This window comes from Malus sylvestris, chromosome 5 (genome assembly GCF_916048215.2).
Source record: "Malus sylvestris chromosome 5, drMalSylv7.2, whole genome shotgun sequence".
Classification (NCBI taxonomy): Eukaryota; Viridiplantae; Streptophyta; class Magnoliopsida; order Rosales; family Rosaceae; genus Malus; species Malus sylvestris.
The window spans coordinates 38,349,149-38,376,879 of NC_062264.1; the positions used below are offsets into that span (position 1 = coordinate 38,349,149).

The 27,731-nt window shown below is 36.5% G+C and overlaps 3 protein-coding genes, 1 long non-coding RNA gene and 1 pseudogene across 4 annotated transcripts in view; 2 read left to right on the forward strand and 3 right to left on the reverse strand.

Annotated features, from left to right (window-relative positions):
- LOC126622878 (uncharacterized) overlaps positions 1-23,407 on the reverse strand; it is a 60,147-nt gene extending 36,740 nt beyond the window's left edge. Inside the window, exons 1-7 of the mRNA XM_050291569.1 lie at positions 23,335-23,407; positions 22,580-22,641; positions 22,338-22,428; positions 21,689-21,750; positions 21,402-21,484; positions 21,237-21,296; positions 20,919-20,983 (exon numbers count right to left, since the gene is read on the reverse strand). Of these exons, the coding sequence (XP_050147526.1) occupies positions 20,919-20,983; positions 21,237-21,296; positions 21,402-21,484; positions 21,689-21,750; positions 22,338-22,428; positions 22,580-22,641; positions 23,335-23,407 (496 nt within the window). The remainder of the gene's footprint in view (positions 1-20,918; positions 20,984-21,236; positions 21,297-21,401; positions 21,485-21,688; positions 21,751-22,337; positions 22,429-22,579; positions 22,642-23,334) is intronic.
- LOC126620843 (probable LRR receptor-like serine/threonine-protein kinase At1g56140) lies at positions 6,377-13,852 on the forward strand. The gene is made up of 25 exons (XM_050289177.1): positions 6,377-6,592; positions 6,908-7,094; positions 7,240-7,311; positions 7,705-7,776; positions 8,021-8,092; positions 8,586-8,657; positions 8,762-8,833; positions 8,939-9,010; positions 9,101-9,172; positions 9,259-9,330; positions 9,444-9,515; positions 9,609-9,680; positions 9,827-9,892; positions 10,043-10,105; positions 10,295-10,339; positions 10,445-10,503; positions 10,717-11,102; positions 11,249-11,444; positions 11,545-11,673; positions 11,759-11,877; positions 12,011-12,221; positions 12,333-12,564; positions 12,711-12,861; positions 12,951-13,375; positions 13,718-13,852. The coding sequence occupies exons 1-25, from the start codon at positions 6,382-6,384 to the stop codon at positions 13,725-13,727; spliced, it is 3,210 nt and encodes a 1,069-aa protein (XP_050145134.1). The 5' UTR covers positions 6,377-6,381; the 3' UTR covers positions 13,728-13,852.
- On the reverse strand, positions 7,974-8,834 carry LOC126620861 (uncharacterized). The gene is made up of 3 exons (XR_007622699.1): positions 8,760-8,834; positions 8,524-8,655; positions 7,974-8,156 (listed from the first exon to the last, which is right to left on the reverse strand). It is a non-coding gene; the product is annotated as an uncharacterized LOC126620861 (long non-coding RNA).
- Positions 14,068-14,955, forward strand: LOC126620824 (probable LRR receptor-like serine/threonine-protein kinase At1g56130). The gene is made up of 2 exons (XM_050289150.1): positions 14,068-14,781; positions 14,855-14,955. The coding sequence occupies exon 1, from the start codon at positions 14,200-14,202 to the stop codon at positions 14,722-14,724; it is 525 nt and encodes a 174-aa protein (XP_050145107.1). The 5' UTR covers positions 14,068-14,199; the 3' UTR covers positions 14,725-14,781; positions 14,855-14,955.
- On the reverse strand, positions 17,608-26,847 carry LOC126620838 (uncharacterized; annotated as a pseudogene).
- Positions 26,848-27,731: the final 884 nt, after the last annotated feature.

Sequence of the window (27,731 nt, forward strand, 5' to 3'; positions counted from 1 at the left end):
GCAATACCTCACTTATTATTTTCAAGTATAGGAATCATTAAAAGCAAAGCTCATCCTAAATACGCTGCAGATAACATTGTTTCTTCATAGGACATGGGTAGGAGATTCTCTCCACAATGCTCCCGTTGAATCATCCACAATTCGGTTGTCCCTTTGAACCTAGATCTTGGGATCTCCAGTCAGTTAGGTTGGGTTGCCATTATGGCGATTCTTAAGACGTAGGCTTTTAACCCATTCCCCTCGATGATACAACTTACTCTCTAGTCAAACCTTTAAAAATTGGTATGTAACATCCCACATCGACCAACAGAGAGGGGGTGATGTGCCTTATATGTACATGCCCACCTCCATATAATGCGAGGTCTTTTAGGAACTCACTGGCTTCAGATTCCATCGGAACTCTGAAGTTAAGCAAGTTCGGACGAGAGCAATCCCAGGATGGGTGACCCACTGGGAAGTTCTCGTGTGAGTTCCCAGAAACAAAACCGTGAGGGTGTGGTCAGGGCCCAAAGCGGACAATATCGTGCTACGGCGGAGTCGAGATTGGGATGTGACATGGTACCACTAGGTTGACTACTCATTATATGGCCATCACAAACTTTATATCCATCCATCGAAATTATTTCCTTTGAGAGTAGTTGTTTTCCAACGTAATTTCTCCAAACATGTGTTTTGGACTTGATAAGTAATTTGCTAACACTTGGGTAGGTAAAATCCCCCACATTTAAGGTATTTATAAGAAGGTCCCCAACCTTGCCATACCTTAAATAATTACTCATTACAAGAGATGACATTTTGATTGTCTTATTCAATTAGCAAATTATATTTCCATTCTTCTTAAATAAATTCATTTCTCAAAAATAGATAAGTTACCCCCACAATTTTTCGATAATTGTGGTTAATTTTAACGTCATCGTTAAATCGATCACTTTGTTTTCTTCTTTAAGAAGTAGGAAACAACTAAGATAGACCTTATATATCTATCTTCTTAGGCCTTCATGCCTCACTAGCCATTATGGGAAAAACACTTCTTGGCTTTTATCCTTTCCTTCTTATGACTAACATGCATGACGATTCATATGCTTACTTAATAAGCATCATCATGTCTAATACATTTTCTTTTTCAAATATCCCACGTTTTAATGTCTAGTCTTGTCCTTTCCAAAGACCAAATGTTTTGACTTAATTAAAAAGTCACTTTTATTGTCATAACAGAATGTCAAATTGATTTCTTTATGAATAATCATGAGTCGGGAAAAATTCACTTCGCAGTGACATATCATATACCACACTGACCTTTGGATAGTCATGTTTGTTCATTTGTTTAAAACAAGAAATGTTGTATTCTTAAATCACAATAATTTGTAAAGCAACGAAAAGCCGAAGGATCACATCCTCATCGCCACACCATCTTTATACCGGTTCATGAGGAAATGACAACATTCAGTGATTACCCATTGGGTTGGCAGCCAACCTTTCATTGCAATTCAACCGATGTACATAGCACAACCATTCAAACAGCCAAATGTAATAACATCATATGTATAAATCTCAAAGCAATATCCGAGATTGAACAACCGACATGAATAAAAGGCCTTTACTGTAAATGCAGTCATACCAATGGTAGCACATAACGTTTAACATAATATTCAGCGCCAAAAATTAGTATCTTATGCGAAATGCAAGGTAAATCTACCCAGTCTAAAAAACGCATCCTTTCAGAAGATAGGTTTTCCCTACATACCAATCTTAAAACCGTTACACACTTGAGACTACAACAACAACAACAAAGCCTTTTCCCACTAAGTGGGGTCGGCTAACTTGAGACTACTAGAACAAAAGTTGTGAAACAAAACCTTTATCCTTTTGCATGCATATTTCAGAGAATTGAAATTAATAAACTCATTGTCAACAAATACATGAATTTAATTAGTGTAATGTCAGGAAATAAAATGCATATATGCAGGTATATATGTTAGTATAACTTTTATGTGCCATCATTACTCGCACAACATGAGAAAATCACAATCGATTTCAAAGCAGTGCATGACCAATGTTGTCGAGAAAATTAAAACCCACAAGCCAAATTATAATAGCAATAAACCAATAAACTTGTAAAGAATATTTGGTTCAATTAACTATAAACAAGCGAACAAAATAATGATGAAAGGTTACGAGTTGGCATCTTTTAAATCAAATGAACTTGCAATACATTTGGAAATAGTTAACATATGTACCGTTTTATGCAAAACTAGAAACCAAACCATTCTACCACGAAAAGGAAAATCCACGCATAAACATACATGATAGAATATTGATCTTAAACAAACATAGCAACCAAACCATAAACTTGTCATGATGATGATCTTGGCGTTCTGAAGCGAAGAAGTCGTCGATATTAACAGCAACTGCAAGTTGCTGCAGATCAGGACATATGTTATCTATGTAGATAACATTCAACAACGGCAAGTTGCTGATGAGGAAAGCGTATGCAGAGACTTGGTCCAAATGTAAAGTTGGGTGTGAGAATGTGAGGACAAAAAGAGACTAAATTATATAAGGGCTTATAAGTGATTAGACTACTTCTCATATTACCAATTGATTTTACAAAAATGTTACTCTTACCACATATTTGTACCATTATTTATACCCTCTCTCTAATAGAGATAGGATTCACATGCGTTGTGGACACTACCGTTATTAAAGAGATAATATAAATGATGGTATAAATAGGTTACACTAGGTAGTAAGCGTAACATTACTCTTGATTTTATGATAGAATATCAACTTTGTTAATTGGGGAAAGTGTATGATACAAGTCGAATTTTTGTAGCTGCCCTTCTTTTAAGGACTACACTTGGATACTCAATGAGGAGTACCCAAATTTACTCACCTTTGATGTGGCCCAATAATATTACAACATATGTATTTCAAAACTTTATCCCAATATTTGTATCTTACTAACCAATCATTGAATTATCATTTTAAACTCATAACCAAACACCTTTCATCTTCTTTCTCATTATGTTAGGAATTGGATCTCATCTGAATCCACATTGTGAGGATCGTGTATCGTGCGCTTATAAATAATTTGATTTTTTTATTTAAAATCAAACACAAATAGTATCTGATGAAAACTGACCGTATGATATACGATGAACGGCTAAGACGTGAGGATATTTAGGATCCCCACAAAGTAGATCCGGAGAGAATCTCGTTCCCAAAACATATCCTCTTTTGACTTTTCTCGCTGCATCATTCAACTCAACTTGCAGATATTTTCATCCCGATCGAATTTTCAGTTCAGCCACAACTTTTGAAAATTCCACCAGAGATTTTTCTGTTTTTTTTTTTGAAAATCCCACCTTTGTTTCTCTTTGAAAAAATCCACGTCCACTTATCTAAAATTCATTTTATCATTGTATTTATACGCAAAATTATGAATGAAATATTATTCTTTTACTGGACAAACTTACAACTTACATGCAATTTTAGCAATTTTTTAAGCTAATCGTGAAAGTCTTGAGTTCGTTACTTTGTAATCTGCGTACTTACTTTAACAAGGCCATCGGTAGGTAGGGTACAATTTCCAACTAACCTTTTCCGAATTCGAAAGAAGTGGATAACCGTAGTTCGACACTAGTGCCCATCTTTTTAGAAAGAAAAGAAAGAAAAAAAAACTAACCGAATAGTATGTCATGTGTTTTGTTAGACATAATAATGTGATTAGTTTTAGAATTGTCACAATGACATCGTGGTTCGATGTCATATCAAAATCACCAACTAACAAAGAATTAATCATTTGTTCTTTTGCTATCGAGAAAAATCCCTCTCCATAATTACAGTAATTGACCAACTGAGCAAGAATGTTAATCCATAAATCAATCCCTTGATTTTTAAACCAGAAAAATATTAATAATCTAGAATTGTACATAAACATTTCAACACTAAAGCAGCTCAATGTGTAATATTACAGTATACAATTCAACTAATATGATCAAAGTCTTGGCCAACTCCAGGTGGGGAAATTAAAAAAGTGGCCTCCATTTGATCATGCAACTTGGATAAAATATATTATAGAGTAAATTACATAAGACTACTTTAACTATCAGTTAAACCATAATTTTATACCTTATATTTTAAACATTGTAATGTTATACCTCAACATATGAATTCGTTGCAATGTCTAAATTTTCTGTCAATTTAGCTGTTAAATGATGAAGTGGTAGGAGTGGGATCCACTTATTAATAAAAAATTAATTAATTAATCATAAATTACTAACTGTTATTTAACAATTAAAAAAAAAAAAAAAAAAAAAACTCTCTTCATTTCCCCCCTCTTCCTCATTCGTCCCCTTCTCTCCCTCATCCGTCCCCCTTCTTCCTCGTCCTCCTTCGTCCCACTACGTCCTCGTCCATCCACCGCCTTCGAGTCCACCGATTCGGACCAGCGAGTTCGTCATATCAGATCGGCACATATTCAATCTGTTCGACGGGAAAGATCCGGTGTTTTGACTCCCTCCCTGGTTCTTGTGGAGGTTGCAACGAAATGATCTGGCTATGACGTCGGCGAGCACATACATGTCTTCTTCGGCATCAAAATCGGTCCGGTTTTCTTTGAAACAGCAGTGGATCGATTCGAATGATGGTTGATGGAGAACCGAACGGACGGAGACGGAAATGAGAAGGTGTAGAGGTTGACACACATCGGGGAAGCGAATCTGTAGCAGTGGTGGCAACCCAGAAAATGGGAAAAAAAAGGGGGAAAGAAAAAGATAAAAAATTGGACTGTAATGAACTTCCATTCTTCAATTAATATTATGGAGGATTTCGAAAATCCGGAGTTCTGGGCGAATTTTCTAATGGCCACTTCTTGAATTTTTGAAATTTTAATTTCTCTAATTTGAAAAAAAAATTAATTTCTCTAATTTCTTGAATTTTGTGGGTTTGTATTTGTGTTTTTCGTTTTGGGTTTTGTTTTTGTGGGGTTTTTCGTTTTGGCTTTCTGGAACTCTCCCTTTGCAATTTTGTTTGGTGGTTTTTCTTAGAAAAATGGTGAAGAAGAAGAAATTGAAGAAATGGCAGTGGGGCGAAAGCCCCAGTCGGTGATGGGATACGAAGAGAGGGAAAATGATAAGGGGATGGTTTCTAAAGCTCAGTTTTGCGAAATCTTAATGAACGTATGATGAAGAAATCAAATTACTTTTATGTGTAAAGACTGTTGGAGCAAGATGATTTGGGTCTGGTTTTGGTTTGCCATCGAAACCCACCTGCGTTTTGCGATCGGCAGTGTATCAGTTGTTCCCGGAGGTGGACGAAAATTAGCTGTGTTTAAGGAGGACGAGGAAGAAGGGGAGCGGAGGAAGGAGGACCGGGGACGATTTCCAGGGAACAAGGAGGAGAGGGTTTTTTGTTTTTTTTTTTTTTTTTCAAGTTAATTTTAATTGTCAAATAAAAATTATTAATTTATTAATTTTTTATTCTAGTTGGCAAAAAAGTGGGTCTCGTTTCTGCCATGTCATCATTTAACAGTTATATTGACAGAAAATTTAACGGAGGTCTGACATTGCAACAAATTCATAAGTTGAGGTATGACATTGCAATATTTAAAACATAAAGTATGAGATTGTGATTCGACTCATAATTGAGCTAGTTTTTTTTGTAATTTACCCTATACTAGTCTTCATGCACGTGCTCACGCGCGTATTTTTGAATCACGGCGTGTTACGCGTGACTTACATTTTTTAAATGAATTTATATGCGTAAATTGACAAAAGGAAAGTCAAATATTTGAAGTAAATGACTAATCTTAGAACATGCTAGAAGAAACCCCTCATAAACTAATTAAAGCAGTTGAATCTACATAATAATATTTAATAAACAACTGATTGAATCACATTATTGCTAGCACATTGTGAGACTAAGCCCACTCATCCCCTTAGTGTAGATAATATCGTTTGTTAAAAAAAAATCATTTGACAACTAATTTAATCACATTATTATCCGCAAAAGACCTTTTTATAACCGGCATTACACGCCTCTTAAGATGTTTTGAACGTGTTTAAAAATAGAGAAAGTAATATTTAATGAACAACTGATTGAATCACATTATTGTTAGCCTATTGTGAAGTACTAATTATTTAGAAAAAAAAAAGTATAAAAAAAATTAATTATTAAAAAAAACACTATTAAAATGACGAAAATACCCCTACCACATTTGACATTATTTTGGATTGCTTTTGAAATTTTTTGTTTGAGGGGCATTTTTGTCTAACTTTTTTTGTGTGAAGATTGTGACCCCAAAAAACACTGTTCATTGAGCCCTTAGCTTTATATATAAAGATTATATATGTATACGTTATCAATATATGACTAAATCTAATGGTCTTCTTCTTCTTACATGCAATGCATGATTCAGCCAGTCGAAATATAAGTGTTGGTCGTTTAAGTTCACGTCGTCGAGGAGAGCAAGTTCTGCACATGTACAATATGAAGATGAAGTTGATGCTGAGGATACCATTACTCTGCTTCCTCAGCTGCTTCTGGTTTCAGCTGTCCTCTGCTCAAAATGCTACCACTGATCCATCTGAAGGTTCTCTCTCCCCCCCCCCCCCACACACACACACACTTTGCCACATTTAAGTGTTCTTGACCAGGAACTGGGCTTTTTTTCCCTCAACAAAATGACATTTTAAGTGTTTTTTGACTATATATGAAATGAAGTTTTGAGGAACTTATTTGTAAAGCCCTTTTTCTTCCCATATACAAAACATCCAAAAATTAAGGGTAATTTTCCTTTGTAATAATCAATTTGATCTCTCATTTGATTCGAGGTAGTCTGGTAAGTGGTAACACAAGGTGTGATATAATCTAATACACACAAGGCCTGAATTAACTGAGAGTGCAGTGAGGGCGTTGAACTCAATATTTGAACAATGGGACACACAAGCAGTGCCGGGGCAGTGGAATATCAGTGGAGAACCCTGCAGTGGATTTGCCATCAACGGCACCGACATTGAAAGCGAGGATATGAACCCAGCCCTCGTTTGCAACTGTTCTTACGACAATAATGCTAAATGCCACATCACCCAACTGTATGTTAAACTACTCTCTCTTGATGAACAAGATTTCCATGCCACCGCTGGTTTTTCACTTGCTACCTATATATGTTAACGTCATAATTTGACTGTGTCGCTCCATTCTATGTAGTTCTAAATGTTCAATCTTTTTGCTTTCCAGGAGCGTGTTAACTCTTAACAAACGAGGGGTGTTTCCAGAAGAATTTGTGGCTCTGAGATATCTCACATTTTTGTATGAATTTTTTTCAACTCCCTACTCTGTTTTTGGTTCATCAAAATCATATATTGGATATTAAAAATTGTAGTATGAATTTTTTCCAACTCCCTTCTTTGTTTTTGGTTCATCAAAATCATATATTGGATATTAAAAATTGTAGAATTATCAGAGAGATGGGCTAAATGCTCACTTCCAACAACACCGATATTATCCCCAACTTGGTAATTATCACCTGCACAATCCATCAGATGTGAGGTTTTTCTCAAAAGGTCTCGACATTAGTTGGAGAGATTTGAATATTTAAACTCTTCATTCTTTAGTTCTCTAGCCGATGTGGGATTTCAACAAAAATATGGTGATGTTGTAAGATTAAGAGTTAACGATTACACTTCCTTTCAATTTTTGTAGGGAAATCAATTATAATTATTTCACCGGTCCCCTACCGGCATTCATTGGCAATATGTCTGCATTGACTTCCTTGTAAGTAGTGAGAGAACATTTCTTTAAGTACTCATACTTCTGATGAGACCCGTAGCAATTTGTATACTTCAATTTGAATATCATAATCTACAGTTATGTTCTTTACACCTTTTCGCTACTATTTATGCCGTAATCTACAAAAAATCATTATGCTTTTATTGAATAATGCAGTACTAGTTTCCTGTTATGTAATGTAATTAAGTTTAATGGTGCTTATCTTTTACTAACTGATATCTCCATTCAGGTCAATTGCCTTCAATTCATTCTCTGGGCCCATCCCCAAGGAGCTTGGAAACCTTAAGGAGCTAACATATTTGTAAGCCATGAAAAATTAGAGAGCGTACAATAAAATTTTGTGTCGTAAACATTAGATACAGAACCTGTTGTTATAAGCTAAAAATCTGGTTATGCATGAACAATCGAAGAACAGAAAATGAGAAGGATAACAATGGAAGAATTTTCTGAAGGTTTCTCTCTCTGCAAAATCTAGCAAGCATATTCTCTTCACCTCTCTACAATTCACACACACTCTGTGCTTTACATAACCGTTAGAATCCAAGGTGGATTCTCTCTCTTCACAAAACAATCCCAGCCTTACATCTAGCTAGTTGCTAGGATCATTACACCTGGCATTATTTGCCTTGCTACATTAGAGCTGCACACCTGGTATTTTAAACTTAAGTGAATATACAAATTTGATACACAGCTTATTTCCTAATCAGCTATAGACTTACAATTCAACAGAACCTTCTATCACTCTTCAATAATTGCTTTCAAGTAAGTGTTTGCCCGTTCAACATGACTTGCAGGGACATCGTATCAAATAATTTCTCCGAAACACTCCCTCCAGAACTTGGTAATTTAGTCAAGCTCGAGCAACTGTAAGTGCTTTGTTAAATCATCGAATTTGAATTACATGTTAATTCCTTACGGATGAGCAAAAATATGAAATGGGTATTAATCAGTTGCCTTATGATTTTCACAGTTACATGGACAGTTGTGGACTCAGTGGTGAAATTCCTTCAACATTTGCCAACCTCACCAACATGCAAGTCGTGTAAGAATGGCTCTTAAATCGTATTTTAGATTTGTTCGTTTATCCAGTACTTTGAGATTGCTTTTCTTGGATGAGCTTAGTATAATTCAACTTTTTGAATTTTAGCTGGGCATCGGACAATCCCTTCTCGGGAAAGATACCTAATTTCATAGGGAATTGGACACAACTCTATCAATTGTAAGTAGAGAAACCTTTGATCTTTTGTAGTTTATGAAAGCAGACCTGAGATGGATAATTTGTTGACAAGCTTCTTATATGTTTCTGTAGGGAATTTCAAGGGAACTCTTTCGAAGGCCCAATACCAGCCAACTTTTCTCAACTGACCTCATTGAACACTCTGTGAGTACAAATGTTTCATAAATTGTAATTCTCTCTCTCTTTCTCCGAAGACGGGATTTCAGTTTATTTTGCATATAATGATGTAGGCTAATCAGTGATATATACAACGGGAGCTCTTCTCTTGATTTCATAAAAAATCTGAAAAGCTTGACTGATTTGTAAGTGAAGATTCTCATCGATCCAGATACTTTCATCTAACTTCTTTTTCCTTTTGAAATTTGATGTCTTACTCCATCTTCTTTTTATCAAATTTTATGTTTTCGGAATACAGAGAACTACGAAACGCATTAATCACCGGTACCATCCCTTCTGATATTGGAGAATATCAAAGTCTAAAGACATTGTACGTACCAGCAAATATAAGCTTGAGTCCCAACGAGACCAATTAGTTTTCTTTCATTCTGATTGCTCTTCTCAACTTATCGTTGGTGTGCAGGGATCTGAGTTTCAACAATTTGACAGGCCAACTACCAAGTTCTTTGTTCAACTTGAGTAATCTTACATACTTGTAATCCCCGTCCTTATTATTATATTTTGCTTGCCTTTTGTTTGAAGATCTGGACTAATCCTTCTAGATTTTATGCACATCTGACCTTTTGTTTGTTCATCTCTTTTTCTTTTCTGGGTGCCTTCTACTATAATCGAAATGGCCAGGTTTCTTGGAAACAATAGTCTCTCTGGACCTCTTCCGAGCCAAAAGAGCTTTCAACTTCAGACTATGTAAGTCCTCGTTTCTTAAAGTAGTCATATAGAATGCACGGTGCATGTATGTGTTTGTGTATAATCGTAAGCATTCTAATCCTATCTTACACAAGTTCTTAATAACTTTCATGCATTTTGTGTCTTTTGATTCTATTTTGTTATTTGCAGAGATTTGTCTTACAATTTTTTATCAGGAAGCATTCCCCAGTGGGTGACCGCAATATCAGACCTGTACGTGTCCTTTTATCTTTCACCTTCATTTTACAGTTTAAATCACCAGAATATGTTCGGACAAAAAATTATCGTTGAGATTCGTTTTCACAATGCTACTTGCCTACTAAGTTTTGATCTTGTACATGTAATTTTCATTTGATAAAGATATAGTTCTTCGTATGTTGATTGATTAATGATTTTATGCAGAAACTTAGTGGTCAACAACTTCATATATGACAGTTCAAACATAGCGTGAGTTGAAGTTTCTCTTGCTCGTTTTAGACAAGCAATACTATCCCTACTCTTCCACTACATGATTCTATTTGGATAACTAATAATTGTTCTCTGTGTTTACAGTCTTCCTGGATTGAATTGCCTCCAGAGAAATTTTCCATGCAATCGAAATACCCCACGATGTAATTTGCTCTTATGTCACCCATCATTTACTATTTTAACGCAACGTCATGTTAGAGGAAAATGCATTGCTTCTCTAGTTATGTATACATATGGATATAGGTTGCAAGCATGTTTTCATTAGTTCAGTAATATGCATAACTAGTTAGAAATATGTGACTGAAGAACATTGGTATGAGTCTTCAATTTGAAGTTTCATCGCTAATCATGGGTAGATTCTGGTATTACAGCAAGCTTCTCAATCAACTGTGGTGGACAGCAAATGAAGGGAAGTGATGGCATATTGTATAAGAGTGACGACTTAGAACTTGGTCTAGCAACATTCAGTGTAACAGAGAATTGGGCTGTCAGCAATGTCGGTTCGCTTTCTGACCTTACCTCATCGTTGAACAAGACCCTTGCACAAGTCACCGGAACAGATGGGACCCCGAAGCTTTTCCAAACTTCAAGAATGTCCACAAGATCACTGAGATACTATGGCCTGGGCCTTAAGAATGGGCTCTACAATGTAACATTGCACTTTGCAGAGACGGTTTATGAAAGTCGCACTTCGCAAACTTGGCAAAGTCTAGGACGACGTGTCTTTGATATCTATATTCAGGTAAGACTGCTTATAGAATAAAAATTCTAACTTATTTGAAGCAAACACCACATTGGACAGGTTTTCGATGTTTTAAGCTACATTAACTAAAGACAGTGATTTAAAGGAGACTAGAATTATCACCTACCTCTTCATTTGGTTGCTAGGGTACCCAAAGGATGAAGGACTTTGACATATCGAAGGAGGCAGGTGGTGTTAACCGAGCAGTTGTGAGAAAATTTAATGTTAACGTGTCAGAGAATTATCTTGAAATTCATCTATTCTGGGCTGGTAAAGGGACTTGTTGCATACCCAATTATGGTGATTACGGCCCACTAATAGCAGCTGTCCATGCTGCTTCAGGTATAATATGTGTTCACTTATAGAGATTTCCTGTGAGTGGTTCAAATGTATTTTTCTGTTGTTAATTGACATTGAAGAATTCGTCTGTTTTATCACTTAGATTTTACAAAGAAGAGCAATATTGGGTTGATAGTTGGTATTGCAGTTCTTGTTGGAGTTGTGAGCTTGTTATTAATATTTGCAATTCTATATATGAGGAGGAAAAAATCAGAAAAAGAAGACGATGAAGGTAAACGACCATATCATTAACACACAAAAGTAAGAATGCTTTCACGAAAGTAAAACTTATGTCATACTGTTTTGTGAATGTGCAGATATTCTAGGATTAGGCCCTCGGCCATATACTTTCAGTTATGTTGAATTGAGAACTGCAACTGAAGATTTTAATCCTTCAAATAAGCTAGGAGAGGGAGGATATGGCCCCGTTTACAAGGTGAAATCCGTATTACATCAATATCATGTACTTGAAGTTTGACAAGAGAAAGGAGAGAGAGCGAGAGAAGAAAATATAGCTTCTGTTTTCTTTCCTTTCACGTCACTAAATTGTATTTCTGTGTACATTGTAGGGTACACTTTCTGATGGTAGAGTAGTGGCTGTGAAGCAACTTTCAGTATCATCTCACCAAGGGAAGAGTCAATTTGTATCTGAAATTGCTACCATATCTGCTGTGCAACATCGGAATCTAGTGAGATTGTATGGATGCTGCATTGAAGGCAGACACCGCATTTTGGTTTATGAGTATCTTGAAAACAAGAGCCTTGATCAGGCACTTTTTGGTACAAACCTATATACTTTTAGGTTGCACAGAAATAGCATTGTCTGCAGTTTCAAGCACTCTAAAATTGTTAAGAAATGTTTTTGATTGGATGTGTTCACTAATATTTCAGGAACAAGTAACTTGCACCTTGACTGGCCTACTCGATTCAATATATTGTTGGGAACAGCAAGAGGATTTGCTTACCTTCATGAGGAGTCAAGGCCAAGGATTGTACATCGAGATGTCAAAGCGAGTAATATTCTGCTTGATGCAAAACTCTCCCCAAAAATATCAGATTTTGGACTGGCAAAGCTTTATGATGACGAGAAAACCCACATCAGCACCCGGGTTGCAGGGACAATGTAAGCCATCCTTTATTGTTTTTCCAGAGGATACATACATTATGGCCACACACATTTTTACTTGCATGAAATTTTCACACATGTTAATAATGCCTCTAATGATCTCAAGTAACATTGTGCAACCATTTGATTATCTTGCATTGCAGAGGCTATTTGGCACCAGAGTATGCATTGTTTGGACATTTGACAGAGAAGGCCGATGTGTTTGGTTTTGGAGTCGTTGTTTTAGAGATCCTCAGCGGGAGACAAAACTCTTATAATAACTTGGATCCAGAAAAGATTTCTCTTCTTGAATGGGTAGGAATTGCATTCGCCTAGCTTCATTTAGGCATTGTTGTGAAAATCTTATTTATACTTTCCTTTGACTGTGGCATAATGTTTTTCAGGTGTGGACTCTACATGAAAACGACCAAACTTTAGGGCTGGTGGATCCGAGATTGACAGAGTTTGATGAAACTGAAGCAACTAGATTGATAAGAGTATCTCTCATGTGCACGCAGGGATCACCGATGGCACGGCCATCTATGTCACGCGTGGTTGCAATGCTCTCTGGAGACATTGACATAGGCACTGTCATGTCGAAGCCAAGCTATTTGACAGATTATGATTTTAAAGATGTAACAACATCGTTAACAAGTAGATTTTTGGTGGAGGATGATACCCCATCAACTTCATCCAAGGGTAGTAATGTTCGCCTCAACTATCAGTCGAGAGGCAGCAATGCAAGTGGTGCTAACACTCCCTGGATTGACCATGCGCCTTCTGTCAACGTCGCTCAATCACTGCTCGCTGAAATTAGAGGAGAAGGAAGGTGATAAATATCAGGAACTGATTTTCGCATGCTCTTTCTTTTGGTAGTGGGTAAGGGACTAGCATGCCAGATTTGAATATACCTTAGCAGATGGATGTATATCCTACTTATTCATACACGATGTTTATAGATATGTTCATGAACCACCACCACTGGATGGACATCCCACCACTAAAATTTAAGAATGTGTTCAGGGAATTCAGATAATTTAATAAGGCCTTTTTAGGTCTATAAATTGAGCCTTGATGTTGATGGTCCAGTTGCAGAATAAAGAATAAAATGCCTTTTTGGGTCTATAAATTGAGCTTTGATTTTGATTGGATGTGTTCACTAATATTTCAGAGACAAGTAACTTGCACCTTGGATGGCCTACTTGATTCAATATATTGTTGGGAACAGCAAGAGGACTTGCTTACCTCCATGAGGAGTCAAGGCCAAGGATTGTACATCGAGATGTCAAAGCCATTAATATTTTGCTCGATGTAGAACTCCCCCCAAAAATATCAAATTTTGGATTGGCAAAGCTTTGTGATGACGAGAAAACCCACATCAGCACCCGAGTTGCAGGGACAATGTCACATTTATACTTGCATGAAATTTTAATACACATCATGTTAATAATGCCACTAATGATCTCAAGAAACATTGTACAACCATTTGATTATCTTGCATTGCAGAGGCTATTTGGCACCCGAGTATGCAATGCGTGGACATTTGACAGATAAGGCTTATGTGTTTGGTTTTGGAGTCGTTGCTTTGTAGATCCTTAGCGAGAGACCAAACTCTGACAATAACTTAGATCCAGAAAAGATTTATCTTCTTGAATGGGTAGGAATTGCATTCCCCTAGCTTTATTTTGGCATTGTTGTGAAAAACTTATTCACCCTTTCCTTGGACCATGGCATAATGTTTTTCAAACATGGACTCTACATGAAAACGACCAAATTCTGGGGCTGGTGGATTCGAGATTGACAGAGTTTGACGAAACTGAAGCGACTAGACTGATAAGAACAACTCTCCTATGCATGCAGGCATCACCGATGATGAGGCCATCTATGTCACGAGTGGTGGCAATGCTCTTTAGAGATATTGACATAGGCATTGTCATGTCGAAGCCGAGCTATTTGATAGATTATGATTTTAAGGATGTAACGACATTGTCAACATGTAGCTTTTTGATGAAGGATGATACCCCATCAACTGTATCCAAGCATAGTAATGACCGCCTCAACTACCAGCCCGAAGGCAACAATGCAAGTGGTGCTAACACCCCCGTGGTTGACCTTGCGCCTTCTCTAGTAAACGTCACTCAATCACTGCTTGTTGGCATTATTAGAGAAAGAAGGTGATAAATAATGGGAAATGATTAATGCACGCCTTTTATCCTTTTGTGCACCCATGTACTTGTCCTTGGGTCTTTTCTGCCTCTAAAGTTTTGGCTATGATGCTGTATATCTAAAATAAGATACAATTTTATAGATATTTGAGTCAAACTTTCATGTCAATTTTGTGTTAATAAGTTGCGGTGTAAATCTCCTCTTTTAATCAAAAGGAAAAAAATGGATGTTTCTTTTTCTATAGTTGATGCTATTCACTCCCATTTTAATTTCTCACACATTTTTTTGGTAATTTTTGTCTTTTGATCTTTTTTAATTCATTCGATCCGACGGCCGAAAATTAAGAAGAGTGGGTGGAGGTAAAATAGGTTTGAATAGCACCACCCTTTTTTATCTGATAGCCAAGTATGTATAATAAAACATAAGCAATCTTAGTAGATGCCTACAAACAAAAGCCACAATTGGGTTTTTACAAACAAAAGCAATCTTATTGTCAATTGTTGATTGATTACGGTGTCACCCTAATGTGACTCTTTGGTAGGGTTTTTGCATAAGCCAACTCTTTTACATGAATGATTATTAATTGTTGGTCGATCAGTGTCACCTGAGAAAATCTTTGGTCAAATTGCTATGCAAGTGTCGCCTTTCTCACATGAGTGGTCTCAACAGTGGGGCCAAGTACAACCAAAATGTAAGGAAGTTCATGCTCACCAAAGCAAGATCAACCCATTTAAGGCTATGGTGCTCGTCTAGTTGTCTTTGTGCCTTTTTTCTTTACATTTGGAAGTACCAGTGCCAGATCACTTGAGGCAACAAGTTCAGCCCCACATTTTATTCATTTCTATTACCTCCATTGAAAGTGACCATTAGAATTTGAACGTTATAAGCCTACCGTTTCCAGTCCCACTTTTTTAGTTCTTGTCACTCACTTTGCTCCTCTCTACGAAAGTATTAATTACATGTATATACACACACACACACTTATTAGCAGCATATATACACCTATATATATACCTGTTTCTTAGTCTCATCAGAACTCAAAGAAAGAAGGAGAGCTTTGGAGAAGTGAAAGTAGTAGCAGAAACTAGAAGAACAAGGGGAGACATCTTAATCTCCCCCCAGAAGCTGAAGTTGCTACCTGTCAAGAAGTGTTTGTATGTGGTCAAGGCAAGCACCTTCTTGACCATCTTATCTAGCTTCAAATTCGCATTCACTACCTCTTCTAGAATTACATCGAACACCTTCCCGAAATCAACTATCCAGTCCTGGCTTTTGATCAAAGTCTGCATATATTCGGCCCTCGAATTAAGATCTTCGCCTTGTATCGAATGCAGCTGAGGGTTTTTGCTTGAGGTGACCACATTTCCCTTCCATGGCTCGTCACTCAATTGAAGCAACAAAAGCCCCAAAGACAAACTCGCCGACAAGGTGTTGTCGATATCACACAGCCAACCAATTCTTCTACTTCCCCTGCTTTAAGTAGACCTCCATCACTTTCTTCCACTTAACATCAGCCTCATGCTCGAGCTCAAGTTACTTGATATAGCTTAATATGTCATGCGGAAGCAGCGCTGCATCGCCAGGATCAACCTCATTGGCTGCAGCCAGTTGCTCTCGCTTGTACTCCGCTCTATCACCCCACCGGTTGGCTAGTTCCCAGCCCTCTGATGCCATAGTTTTTCTCAAGGGCGACAAAACCTCCTTCCTCCGTCGGTCAATACAACAAAGACTATCATCCCCTTCTCAGAGGCATGATTCTGACGGGAAAACCTTCCTTGCAATGTTTTCGAACAGCATATGATGATCAACGATGGTAGGCAAAAAGGTAGCCGCTTGGGTAATCTCCAAGCAGTAATCATCATGATGGTCATGGTCCTTGTGATGATGAAATTTTTCAATATCAAACTTAAGGCACAGGGCAAAAATATCTGAAACACAGTCGTGCAATAAGCGATAATCAGCGTCACGTTCGTATCTCTGAGCCGCCTTGTTGGCCGTGTGGATCGCCTTCCTCCTTAACAACAATTCGCTTGCCTTTAAGTTGACGTCCTTTTCCTTGACCTTCACCATTCTGTTTGAATCCACCTCCTCCCTCATCCTCCCAGTAAATTTCAAGTGAGCTTCACCCCGTAAAACATGCAAGAGAATGCAAGGTCTAGGATATGTCCAAAGGAGCCGGAAATTGGCACAAGATTGTAGGCAAGGGTTTTGGGGTGGTTCTGGTAGAGCCAAACCGCTGCTGTGAAGAACGCTTCGTCTTGGTTGCATTTTCCACCATCGTCGCTTCTGTCTATGAAGTTGCAGATGAGTTTATGGGTGGTTAGAGGATTGTGCGACCAACCAAGGGAAACACTTGGTTCATCAGAGTTTTGTGGAATTCCACGATCAACATGGCGTCCTTGGCGCAGTGGAAGTACAGATCAACGCATGGGTAATTGATGTTGTGAAAGCCTAATTGGGGTTGTTTGAATTTGAACTGCTCGGGCCGCTGCGGAGCAATTCTTGTGAATTGCGGTCAAACGACCTTGTTTCGGCATGCTTTCAGAATGGATATCACTAGCAGGAATGCTCGCACTTTGCTGCGGGTTTTCAAACTATGGATAATATTCATAAAAAAATTAACTGAAAATGTTACAGAAATACAATCACATTCTTAAATGTAGCAATTCAGACAACACACGTTTCACATGAGTAACGCTCACAAAACCACATATTTACACAATTATCTCCAAATGAAAGAAAAAACAAGAGATAGGTGAATTGATCCATAAAATAAGTAGTTCAATTTACATTGCTACTATCTTGTAACTTATTAAAGCTTCTTTGCAGATTAATCATAATGATTTCTTCATTGCTTTCACCAAATATTTTTATAGTTCTACTCTAGTAGTCCTATTGACAGAACAAATAGCAAGTGCGATTTTATTCACTGCTTTGAATGTGTTGTAAAGATAATACCACCAACTATGGGTGGCAATTGATTCTTGTGATAACATACTATAAAAGTAAAGGTATGGATAAAAAAGAAAATGCGTCCTTTGAAAGATATAGAACAAACCTGAAATTCAACGAATTGTTCTTTTACAAAGCGCAACACCAGACTTGATTTCCCAGCTCCAACGTCCCCAAGAAGCACCTGAAGAAGAACATCAAACATCACTGTGGTGATCATGACATGCAATACCCAAAGAAAAATAATTTAAGAAAAGATAAACCTATTCATCACATAATGCTAAAATACATATGCCTGCATATCCAAAATTTCTATGTTTACGGAACATCTTTCGATAAATCACAACCTTCATTTTAAAATGGACTTTTGTATTTGTATTTTGCTTGTAAGTATGGTCTTGGTTAAAACTTAGCATTCTAGCATTTACTTATATGATATCATATAGCAAGAAAGCTATGAAACCCGAGTCACAGTTTATTGTATTCTCATAGACCCTCAAAATACTAGAGCTAGACAAAGATAAACAACAACACGAAAGAGAAACTTCTGCTTTACATGTACACTGACATTTGCATGTGCAAAGCTCTCTTTCCTCCTTTCCTTTCTTTTCTTCCTCACCTTTCGGTTCTTTCTCCTAGATTAAGGAGATTGTTGTTTTGTTGTTAGTGGTTGTCATCATCATCACATTCAAATCAACTTTAGTTAATACTAGCCTCCCTGCACGTGCTCACGCACGTGCGGAATGCCCTTTTGTAATTAAGGCGTTCTACGCGCGACTTATATAATTTAAATGATAACGAAAGAGCGGTTGATCTCTGATCTAATTGCAAACACAATCTGCAGAACCGTCTTCTATGGGATTTGAACTTGTGAAGTGTGGGGTGGAGACCTGAATGTAACAAATTGGTGTTAAGTGAATAATTCCAAACATATAAAATTTAAATCATCACACCGAACCCAAACAGAACAATTAAATAAAGAACTTAAGGCATACGCAATCTAATTAGACAAATAAGTGAACTTTCCCATGCCGAAATCTGAGAGGCCAACAGAAATATCTCATTACAGCATAGAAGACAAAACTTAGAACGACAAAACTTAAAACTAATCAAACTTAGGTGAAGCAATTATAGAGAACATAACCCTTGTAACCAATCGGGAAAAGATGCTTTTAAATCCCAGAAAGAAAAAAAAATTAAGAGTTTTAAAAAAACCATCATTTCAATTATTTTCCAGTCTTACAATTGGATTAAACAGAAAATATAAGTAAAAATGCCAACTTTCTAAAAAAACTACGACTATTTTTACAAATTTCCATTACCCAATACTGAAAAATGAGAATCACGAAGCAATGAAGAACGGAACACGCGAGAACCAAAAAGTTAAAAACAACACATAACCATTTCAAAGACCCAAAATCCTGCAAGGACAAAAAAAATCCCATAAAATCAGTACATCAGCACTCCCTGCAAAACCCCAAAATCAGAAAATTATAAAAAGAACCCAAAATCAGTGGCATGGTCCTCGTTTCTCCATCATTCAATAGCTAATGACCTAATGGAAAAGAACCCAAAACATACAGTTTAAAATATGGAAAGTGCTTATAAAAGCTCATGAATAACAGCCTGCATAGAAATGGTATAGCGCAGATAACAACAGACAATAAAACTATGCACAGTATAACCTAAATCCGATATGTTGCATTCCCCACACACAGATTGTTCAAAATTAATTTCGTCTCCGTCTTTTTTCAAATCTGATAAAATCCCCAAAACACAAAAAATAGCAGCTAACTATTTTTTAAACTCTGTAAACAACGATATGCATCTTAACCCATTTAACATATTCATAAAATAACATCAAACACATTTATGCATGAGATAATATAGAAGTGAAGTCTCACAACTTTCATAAAAAATTATTACTTTGTTAGAGAAAGGCCTGAAAAAATATGTAAATTACTCACCTCTATTACAAAAATGTTACAACAGTAGACAAAAAAGGCCAAAAATACCAAAAGCCGCACCTCCTGAATTAAAAAACATAACCAAACGACACATTCACAGTATCAATCTAAACGATATCCAGAAAAAAAGAAATGAACAGACAAAACCCATGTAAATATACAGAACAAACCAAAAAAAAAAAAAAGAACTGAAGCCAGTAAGAAGATCACAAATCTGATAAAGCAAAAGGTAACAGAATCTATATCGATTTAATTATCCATTCAAAAAGACATTTGAACGAAGAATATTTTTAAGGATCCAAACAACCATTAAACTAAACAATTAAAAGTAAAAACAGCAAAGCATTCATTGAAGAAATATATATATATATATATATATAACAGCAAAGCATTCATTGAAGAAATATATATATATATATATATATTATAACGTATTTGGTTCTTTATACCTAAAAGAAAAACATTGGCTTTCTTGTATGCACTGAAGTATGCATGTGTCGGAAATTTACAATCTATAGAGACTCAATCTCAGACTCAAAAAGACATTTAAAGGAAAAGTAATAAGAAAAATAAGTAGTGGTTTTACCTATACTCCATGTGTGGACTCCAATTTTCAATCACAATTCAAAATTCAAGAGGCCTATAAATCAACCACATAGGAAATGATCAGTGGAAGAAAAAGAAAAACAACTGAAGCCAAAATAGCATCTAACAAATCATTTAGAACCATCACAGAAAACAATTTTTGCATATAAGTAATTTAAAGGAATACCATCAGGTCATGCATATATACAACGTACCCAATTAGATAAGTAGCACATCAACAATTGATGATCAAAAAGTTAGTCAGCCTCAATTGCTTGAATCTAATTAACTCAAAGATAATAAACAGTCCATTTAATGCACGGGCTGACCGTCAATTTTATAAAACTATAATTCTGTGCAGTTCAAAAACCAAGTGGAAGAATAGGCAAAAACTATCTCATCACCTGTAAATGTAATTAACTAAATATTAAACTTCACAGCCACAAATAAACCTAAATTCCTCCTAAAACTATCTCATTTAAGCTTGATTTTACTATAATCTATAAGTGTGGTAAAAAATGGGAGGCCAAACGATTTGTTAACAAAAAAGGTAGACATAAAAGTAAAAGGAACAGGGCAGACATTAGTTGAGGAGAAGCTAATGTCACCTTGAATTGACGACAAACAGTTCTTATCTTCTCGAATTAACGAAGATAAGTACCATTTTTCTTTAATTCAAGGTAATATAAAAAGAAATTATACCTGTACAGTGTTCAGATGTAGCAATCCTATGCAATCGGCCAAATGATGTGTGTCCTCTCAAAGATCTGTATATCCATTACAGACTAATCTTCAGTCTTGCAGAAAATGATATGTTGACTACAATTTCCCATACTACTAAAAAACACAAATAATTCTATCTACAAACCAAATAATATGTGCAACTTTATGCTACAATGGTAGAATAAGATGGTTGTACAGGACGACACAAAGATTGAGACTTTTTTTTACTTCTAAAATTCTACACACTTTCGAGCCCTAAATTTTCCCGGAAACAAAAGAAAGTGAAAGAAGTCGTACCTGGTTTGAGAGAGTGGGACGCCATCGGCGAGTTTGGTGTAGCAGTGATGGCGGAGATCTCTGGTGAGAAAGCTAATAAGATGGACAAAATCATTGAACAAAAAAAACCTCGATTTTTTAAATTAAAGTCAACAAAAATGTGAACAAAGAAAAGAGAACTCAAACCCGAAACAAATAAGTCGGAGAACTCGCCAGGAAACCCAAAGTTTCTGCAAGATTGGCGATTTCCTGAAAACCAAGCTTTTGTAGGTTTAAAATTTCTTCCCTAAGGCAATAGATCCAACATTCCCAACTTTAGCTATTTCAGCTACATAATAGAAAGAAAAAAAAATTAATTTATATAATTAACTAATCTGATTTAAGATTAATCGAAAAGCTTGGAAATTTCAGCTTTAAAATTACATGTCAGGCTGCAAATCTAATAAAAAGCGTAGAATTTTAAAAATGCTGACCTTAAATACAGAGGCCTTCATAGGCTGCAAAGAAACATCAGAAACCCGAAAAACCGGATCTCCTGAAACCAAAAACAAAACCAAATTAACCATTCATCACCCATAATTCGAAGCCACAAACAAAATCCCCAAAATTACAACCCAAAAATTTAAACAAAAAAACCCATTTATAAATCCAAATTTACACTCCCAAGTGCAAGACTCTAAGCTCCAACTGTTCTTTCTCAACTTTAGCTATTTCAGCAACATAACATAAATAAATAAAATTAATTTAACTATAATTAGCTAATATGATTTAAGATTAATCAAAAAACTTGGAAATCTGCTTGAATTCAATCTCAAAATTGAAAACGAACACTTCACTTTTACAAAAGTTGTACAAAGCAAAAAACAAAAGACAAATCAAAGTCTCACAAAGGGCCACAACGACAGCAAAATTGCTACAGAAAGAGGAAAAATGTTCAATCAAACCATTGGATAACTCTTCTCAGGCAGCCAAAAAAAACCCACAAATTCAAAACCACAAAAATCCAATCTAAAACATCGATTCACAGACTGAGATGCACAAAATGATATATTAACAAATCCAAAACGAAATACAAAAATTAAGAACCAACAAGCAAAAAAATACTGATTATCCCCTGCATACGTGAGCGCACGTTCAAAAAGCCTCTCAAAGGCTGAGATTCAACTTTCAAATATAAAGACTTTAAGCCACAATTGTTCTTTCTTAACTTTAGCTACTTCAGTTACATAATCGGAAAAAAAAAAATTTAATTATAGTTAACTAATCTGGGTTAAGATTAATAAAAAAGCTTGGAAATTTCAGATCTAAAATCACACCTCAGGCTGCAAGTAGAATCAAAACCATGGAATTTCAAAATCACTGACCTTAAACACACAGGTCTTCGCAGGCTTCAAAGAAAAGTCACAAACTCGAAAAACCCAATCTCCTGAAATCGAAAACAAAACCAAATTAACCATCATCACCTAGAATCCGAAGCTAAAAAACAAAATTCTCAAAATCAAAACCAAAAAATTTGAACAAAAAACCCATTTAAAATCCAAATTTACACTCCCAAGCACATAACATTCAAAGCAGACAATTACCCAAATCAAATCGACAGCAGGAGATGCAATCTTTTATGGGCTTCAAATTTTCTTCAAACCGAGACCAAATTCGCTATTTTTCAGCAAGAGAGCGTTGCCGTTTGTAACCCCCGATGAAAAGATCCAAACAAATTTGACTAACAGTAGACAGAGAAAGAGAGATAGAGAGAGAGGTGAAAATTACTCGCTGGTGACGAAGCTAATGAATTCGGAGACGCATTCCTGGACGGTGTTCGACTGATCGGCACGAGTAGAGACATGAGATCAGAAAGACAGAAAAATTAGGGTTTGGGAGATAAAGAAACTGGGGCAGAGAGAGACGGAAAGAAAGAAGCAGAAAAGAGGATGGCAACTGAAACCTTCCAGCGACTTTGTTCTTTAAAAATAGCTTTATGACAAAATTACCCTTGGATAATTTTATGCATTCTTTTTGCCGCTTTGAATTTTTTTTGGCCGACAGCCATTTGCGTCCAATTATTTTTGTCGAAGCCGGTGACACCAAAACCGCCCCCGGCTTTCAGACAAGGATTATTTACCCTTCATTTCCGGTGCCTTCTTCATGCCTTTCTTTCCGGTGCCTATTTCTTGTCTTCCTGTTTGTGTGATCATGTTAACATTTTATATTACTATTTATTTTTATCTTATTATATCTATAAAAAAAATAATATAAAATGTTGACATGGCTTAACCGTGACCACACAAAACAGGAGGGCACGAGGAGAGCAATGGGAGTGAAGGGCAGACAATCCTTGTCCCCGGCTTTCTATATAAAAGATAATTAACTTTAATAATTGTAATAGGAAGTAATGATTATGTCCAACCTTTGGGTCAACATTTGTAGGCTATATCTAAAAAAAAATACTAAAAAAGTTTAAACACAAAACCCCCCAAAATTATAAAATCAAAACATAATGTACTACCCCTTTTCTCCAGTTTTTCTCTCGCCCTCCATTTCTGCAAATCACCAACCTCCCTCTTTGCCCATATACTCCCGACCTCTCTCATAATATCAAAATTCTCAAACCCAATTCACTGCCTCATTACCTAGTTGATAAAAGTCCCTATGACAGTATCAAAGCAACTATAATTACAAAGAAGTTGAGAGATTACTTTCTGATTATCAAAACCACTACTGGATTTAAGCAGACATAAAGGGTGTGTTTGTTGTACCGGACTATCTCGGACTGGACTAGCTTCAGGGACTAAGCTGGACTGGCTTAGACTAGATTAAGATGGATTGACTTAGTGAAGCGTTTGATGCAGTGCCGGATTAAGAAGCAGAACTCTAATATTATATTATTAAATCTATATATACAATATTTTATCATTGATTTAATCTAATCTACTAATTTTTTTATTATTATTTTATCATTTGGCTAGAATCATCTTCTTCCCTGATTCATTTTTATCTTCGCCCATAACTCCCAACCCTCTCCCTTTTTTCTGCCTTTTCTCCCTCTTTTTCTCAGTACTATTGTCTTCCCCCAAAAAACCCCAACCCCTCCCTCTCAAGCTTAGCATCACCAATTTAATTGCAGCCATGGTGAGCTTTCCTGTTCAGCTTCCTCTCTCTCTTCCTTTTGTTTTTCCGTTCAAATCCCTCTCTCTCTTCCCTTTGCCTCTTTTATTGTCCAACTTCACTTGTTCTTCCATGGGTGAGGATTGAAGTTGCAGACGGCACGGGTGGGTGGGGCTGGGTATGGGCATGGGCAGGGATTGGAGTTGCAGACGGCAAGGGGTGCAATATGGTCGAGTCGCTGAGAATATTGTTGTAGTTCTCTCGGATTTGAAACGAGGGAATGGTCTTGGTGTGGTGTTGTGATCTCGTTGGAGAGAAGACGCAACGTAGACAAAGTAAGGTCTTCGCAGAGGGAGGACGCCAAGCGGCGCAAAGGAGACGAAGCAAGTCTTAGCAGTCCCGTGGTTTTCGGGGAGCTTCACTAAGACGACCTAGCGAGGGAGATAGTCCACACGAGTCCGGGCTAGTCTCATTTAAGTTAGTCCCCAAGCTTACCAAACATGGGACAATAATCCTAGCCAGTCCAATCTCACTTAAGAAGTGAAACAAACGCACCCAAAATCTCACAATATTATTACCACGACCTTATGCATAATAGGAACAACACTATAATCATCTGCCTACCAGAAATTAACTCTTCTACAGCAGCAAGTTTAACAACCAACCAACCTTTGAACAAAGAACACACGGACAGAAAGAAGCAGGATACATAAGAGGCAAAACAATTTTCTTACTTCTACATCAAAGCAAAAGAACAACCATTATATAGGTATGCCATTATCATCTGGGGAACAAATCAAATTGGCAGCTTTTACGTACCTACAATTATAAGCAAAGTTTGGAATTCACAAAAAATACTGGGCAAATACCAAGGCTGCCATTTGAAAAAGCTAAAAACAATAACAAACTTTGACAAATTAACTACAACTAAATTCAAATGACATTCGATGTATGAAGACAATCTGAGAAATCAAAGGCTCTAAAATCAATACCATATTTCATGTGCCTTTTATTGATAGTGAACCCAGCAGTAGAACCAGGATAAAAATTTGATTTAGAACCTTGTTATCTTTGTCCTTGTAAATATGATATTTTGGCATCGGCAATATATCATAAAAAAAAAACAAATATATCTGAACTCAAAGAAAATATAGAACAAAAATAAAAAAGCAAATTATGAACGTTTAGAAGCTAATTTCATTAGCAATTAAAGCAACCAAGTTCTCTCAACATCAAGATTCAGAACCCCCAGGAACCCATAAATTTGATGAAATTTTTTCTAATCACTCAATTGGATTAGACAAAATCATGAATTTTTTTCTAAAGCCCAATTATATTAAATCACAAATTAGAAGCAGATTTTGACATGCAATAAGTCAACAAGATAGGAATCGCTTCAGACTAACCTCGATGGCAAGGCCTCCGGAATCGCCCGATCTAAACCAACCAAAAAAAAATCTATTCACATGATCTTCAACCTAACTATAAAGAGGAGCTTTATAACATCAACATGCCAAAACAACCAAGCCCAACAAATTAACGAACTAATTTTTCTTAATCAATAATAGCATACATATTATCAAATTATCAATCAATAATTCACATATCGTTAAGGGTTAAACAAATATATGAAGACTGGAAATTTACTCACACATCTAATATATCCTTGCATTTCTATTTGAATTCAGAGTACGTGAAAATCACATCAACAAATCAAAGCCCTAAATTTTTATCATCCTGAACTGGAAAAATTTGTAAAATCTAAAATTTTTTACTAAAAATGCTAACTTAGGAATATGAGGAAATTTGCAAATTAGCTAAACAAGGATATTATGTATCCAATCAAAGGCAAATTGGAATGGTGCAGAACTAACACTACAAAATTCGTTAAACTAAACAATGGGTAGAATGTTTATAAGATTTATATTTTACACAAAAATTAATCTTCTGAAAAAGCAAAAAACATAAATTTTTTTGTTAAGCAATCGCATGGATTATAAATGCCAAAGATTAGATGATGGTAGGCATTAGATTACCTCTTTCGCCGAAGATGCGAAACCCCTCATTGCCGACGTGGCGGGGCGAATCCTCTGCCCGAAAATCTGAACCAACACAAAGATTAGGCAGTAAATCTGAAAGTTCATAAATTGCAGAAGTAGAGGGTGTACCATAGCTGATGAGCTTCCAGCTCCCACTTTTTGCCTTAAAATTCCCAACATCTTTTATTCTTTCACACAAAATCACACTGAACACAAACAAAAATCAGAAACAAAATATGATCTAAGAACTGAAAATTTCAGTGAAAGCACTGAGAGAGATCAGGAGGAATAACAAATGATTTACTGGAAATATGGAGAAAAAAAATCAGATCAAAATTTGGACAGAAATAAACAATACGAATTAGGGATTTGGGAGGGGGGACGAACCGGTTTGGCGGATTGGAGCAGGGATCGGATCGACGATGCGATATGTAAAAAATGAGCGTTGAGGGAGTAGAGCAGCAGCAGCCAACACTTTCACGCAGAACTTGTTGAATCCACATCCGCCGTATAAGTAATAGTTTAAATATCTTAACCTCACTCTAACTAACACCGATGCCTTTTGTGATAAAACCCTACATTTGACGGATTATGCAGGTGGTAATTACCAAGTTGGCGACAATATCGATGTTGTTGGAAGTGGGTCGTATGGCCTGTCTATCTGATAATTCTACATTGTATCAGAGCCAAGGAACAGACTCGTACTGTACTATCACGTGATGGGTGGGTCTCCTGGCCCCGCGCGATATGGTGGGTCCCTTGGCCCCGCTTGTAGGGTGAGTCATATTAGCTCCACGTGGTTGCCGATGTGTGGATCTTCCACGTGTGGCCCACTAATTGAGTCTCACGTGATGAGGCAGGTTGAATCCCACATCGGCCGTAGTAAAAGATAAGTAATAGTTTAAATATCCTAACCCCACTCTAACTAACATCGAGACATTTTGTGATAAAACCTCACACCTGACGGATTGTGCAGGTGGTAATTACCAAGTTGGGGGACAATATCAGTGTTATTGGAAGTGGGCCGTATTGCCCGTCTCTCTGATAATTCTACAGAACTTACTTGGAAAACCCAGATCAAACCAACCTAGATCAAACCAACCTTTAAGTTTCAAGGTTTTTACCCTGGAATCCAGGCAAAACCCAGATCAAATTCTAAATGTGTTTATCAAAAATAATAATTTGATTTTGATCAGAAATGCTTATTCTTGCAGTGGGTGTACATCTAGTAATGCTTATTCTTCTAAATTGTCATTGCAATAATACAATAATACTCAAAATGATGTAGTGGGTGTACGGATTAAAGAGGGTTTTAGGTGAATGTGATCAGCCTACCCATGTGTCTAATGGATTAAACTAACAAAATAGTATGTGA

Excerpts from the sequence above, each read along its gene's own strand:
- LOC126620843 (XM_050289177.1), top strand. The coding sequence starts at position 6,382 with ATGGTCTTCTTCTTCTTACATGCAATGCATGATTCAGCCAGTCGAAAT. Across the intron at positions 12,222-12,332 it reads CCTTGATCAGGCACTTTTTG|GAACAAGTAACTTGCACCTT; the intron begins GTACAAACCTAT and ends CTAATATTTCAG. Across the intron at positions 12,862-12,950 it reads AGATTTCTCTTCTTGAATGG|GTGTGGACTCTACATGAAAA; the intron begins GTAGGAATTGCA and ends AATGTTTTTCAG.
- LOC126620824 (XM_050289150.1), top strand. The coding sequence starts at position 14,200 with ATGGGTAGGAATTGCATTCCCCTAGCTTTATTTTGGCATTGTTGTGAA.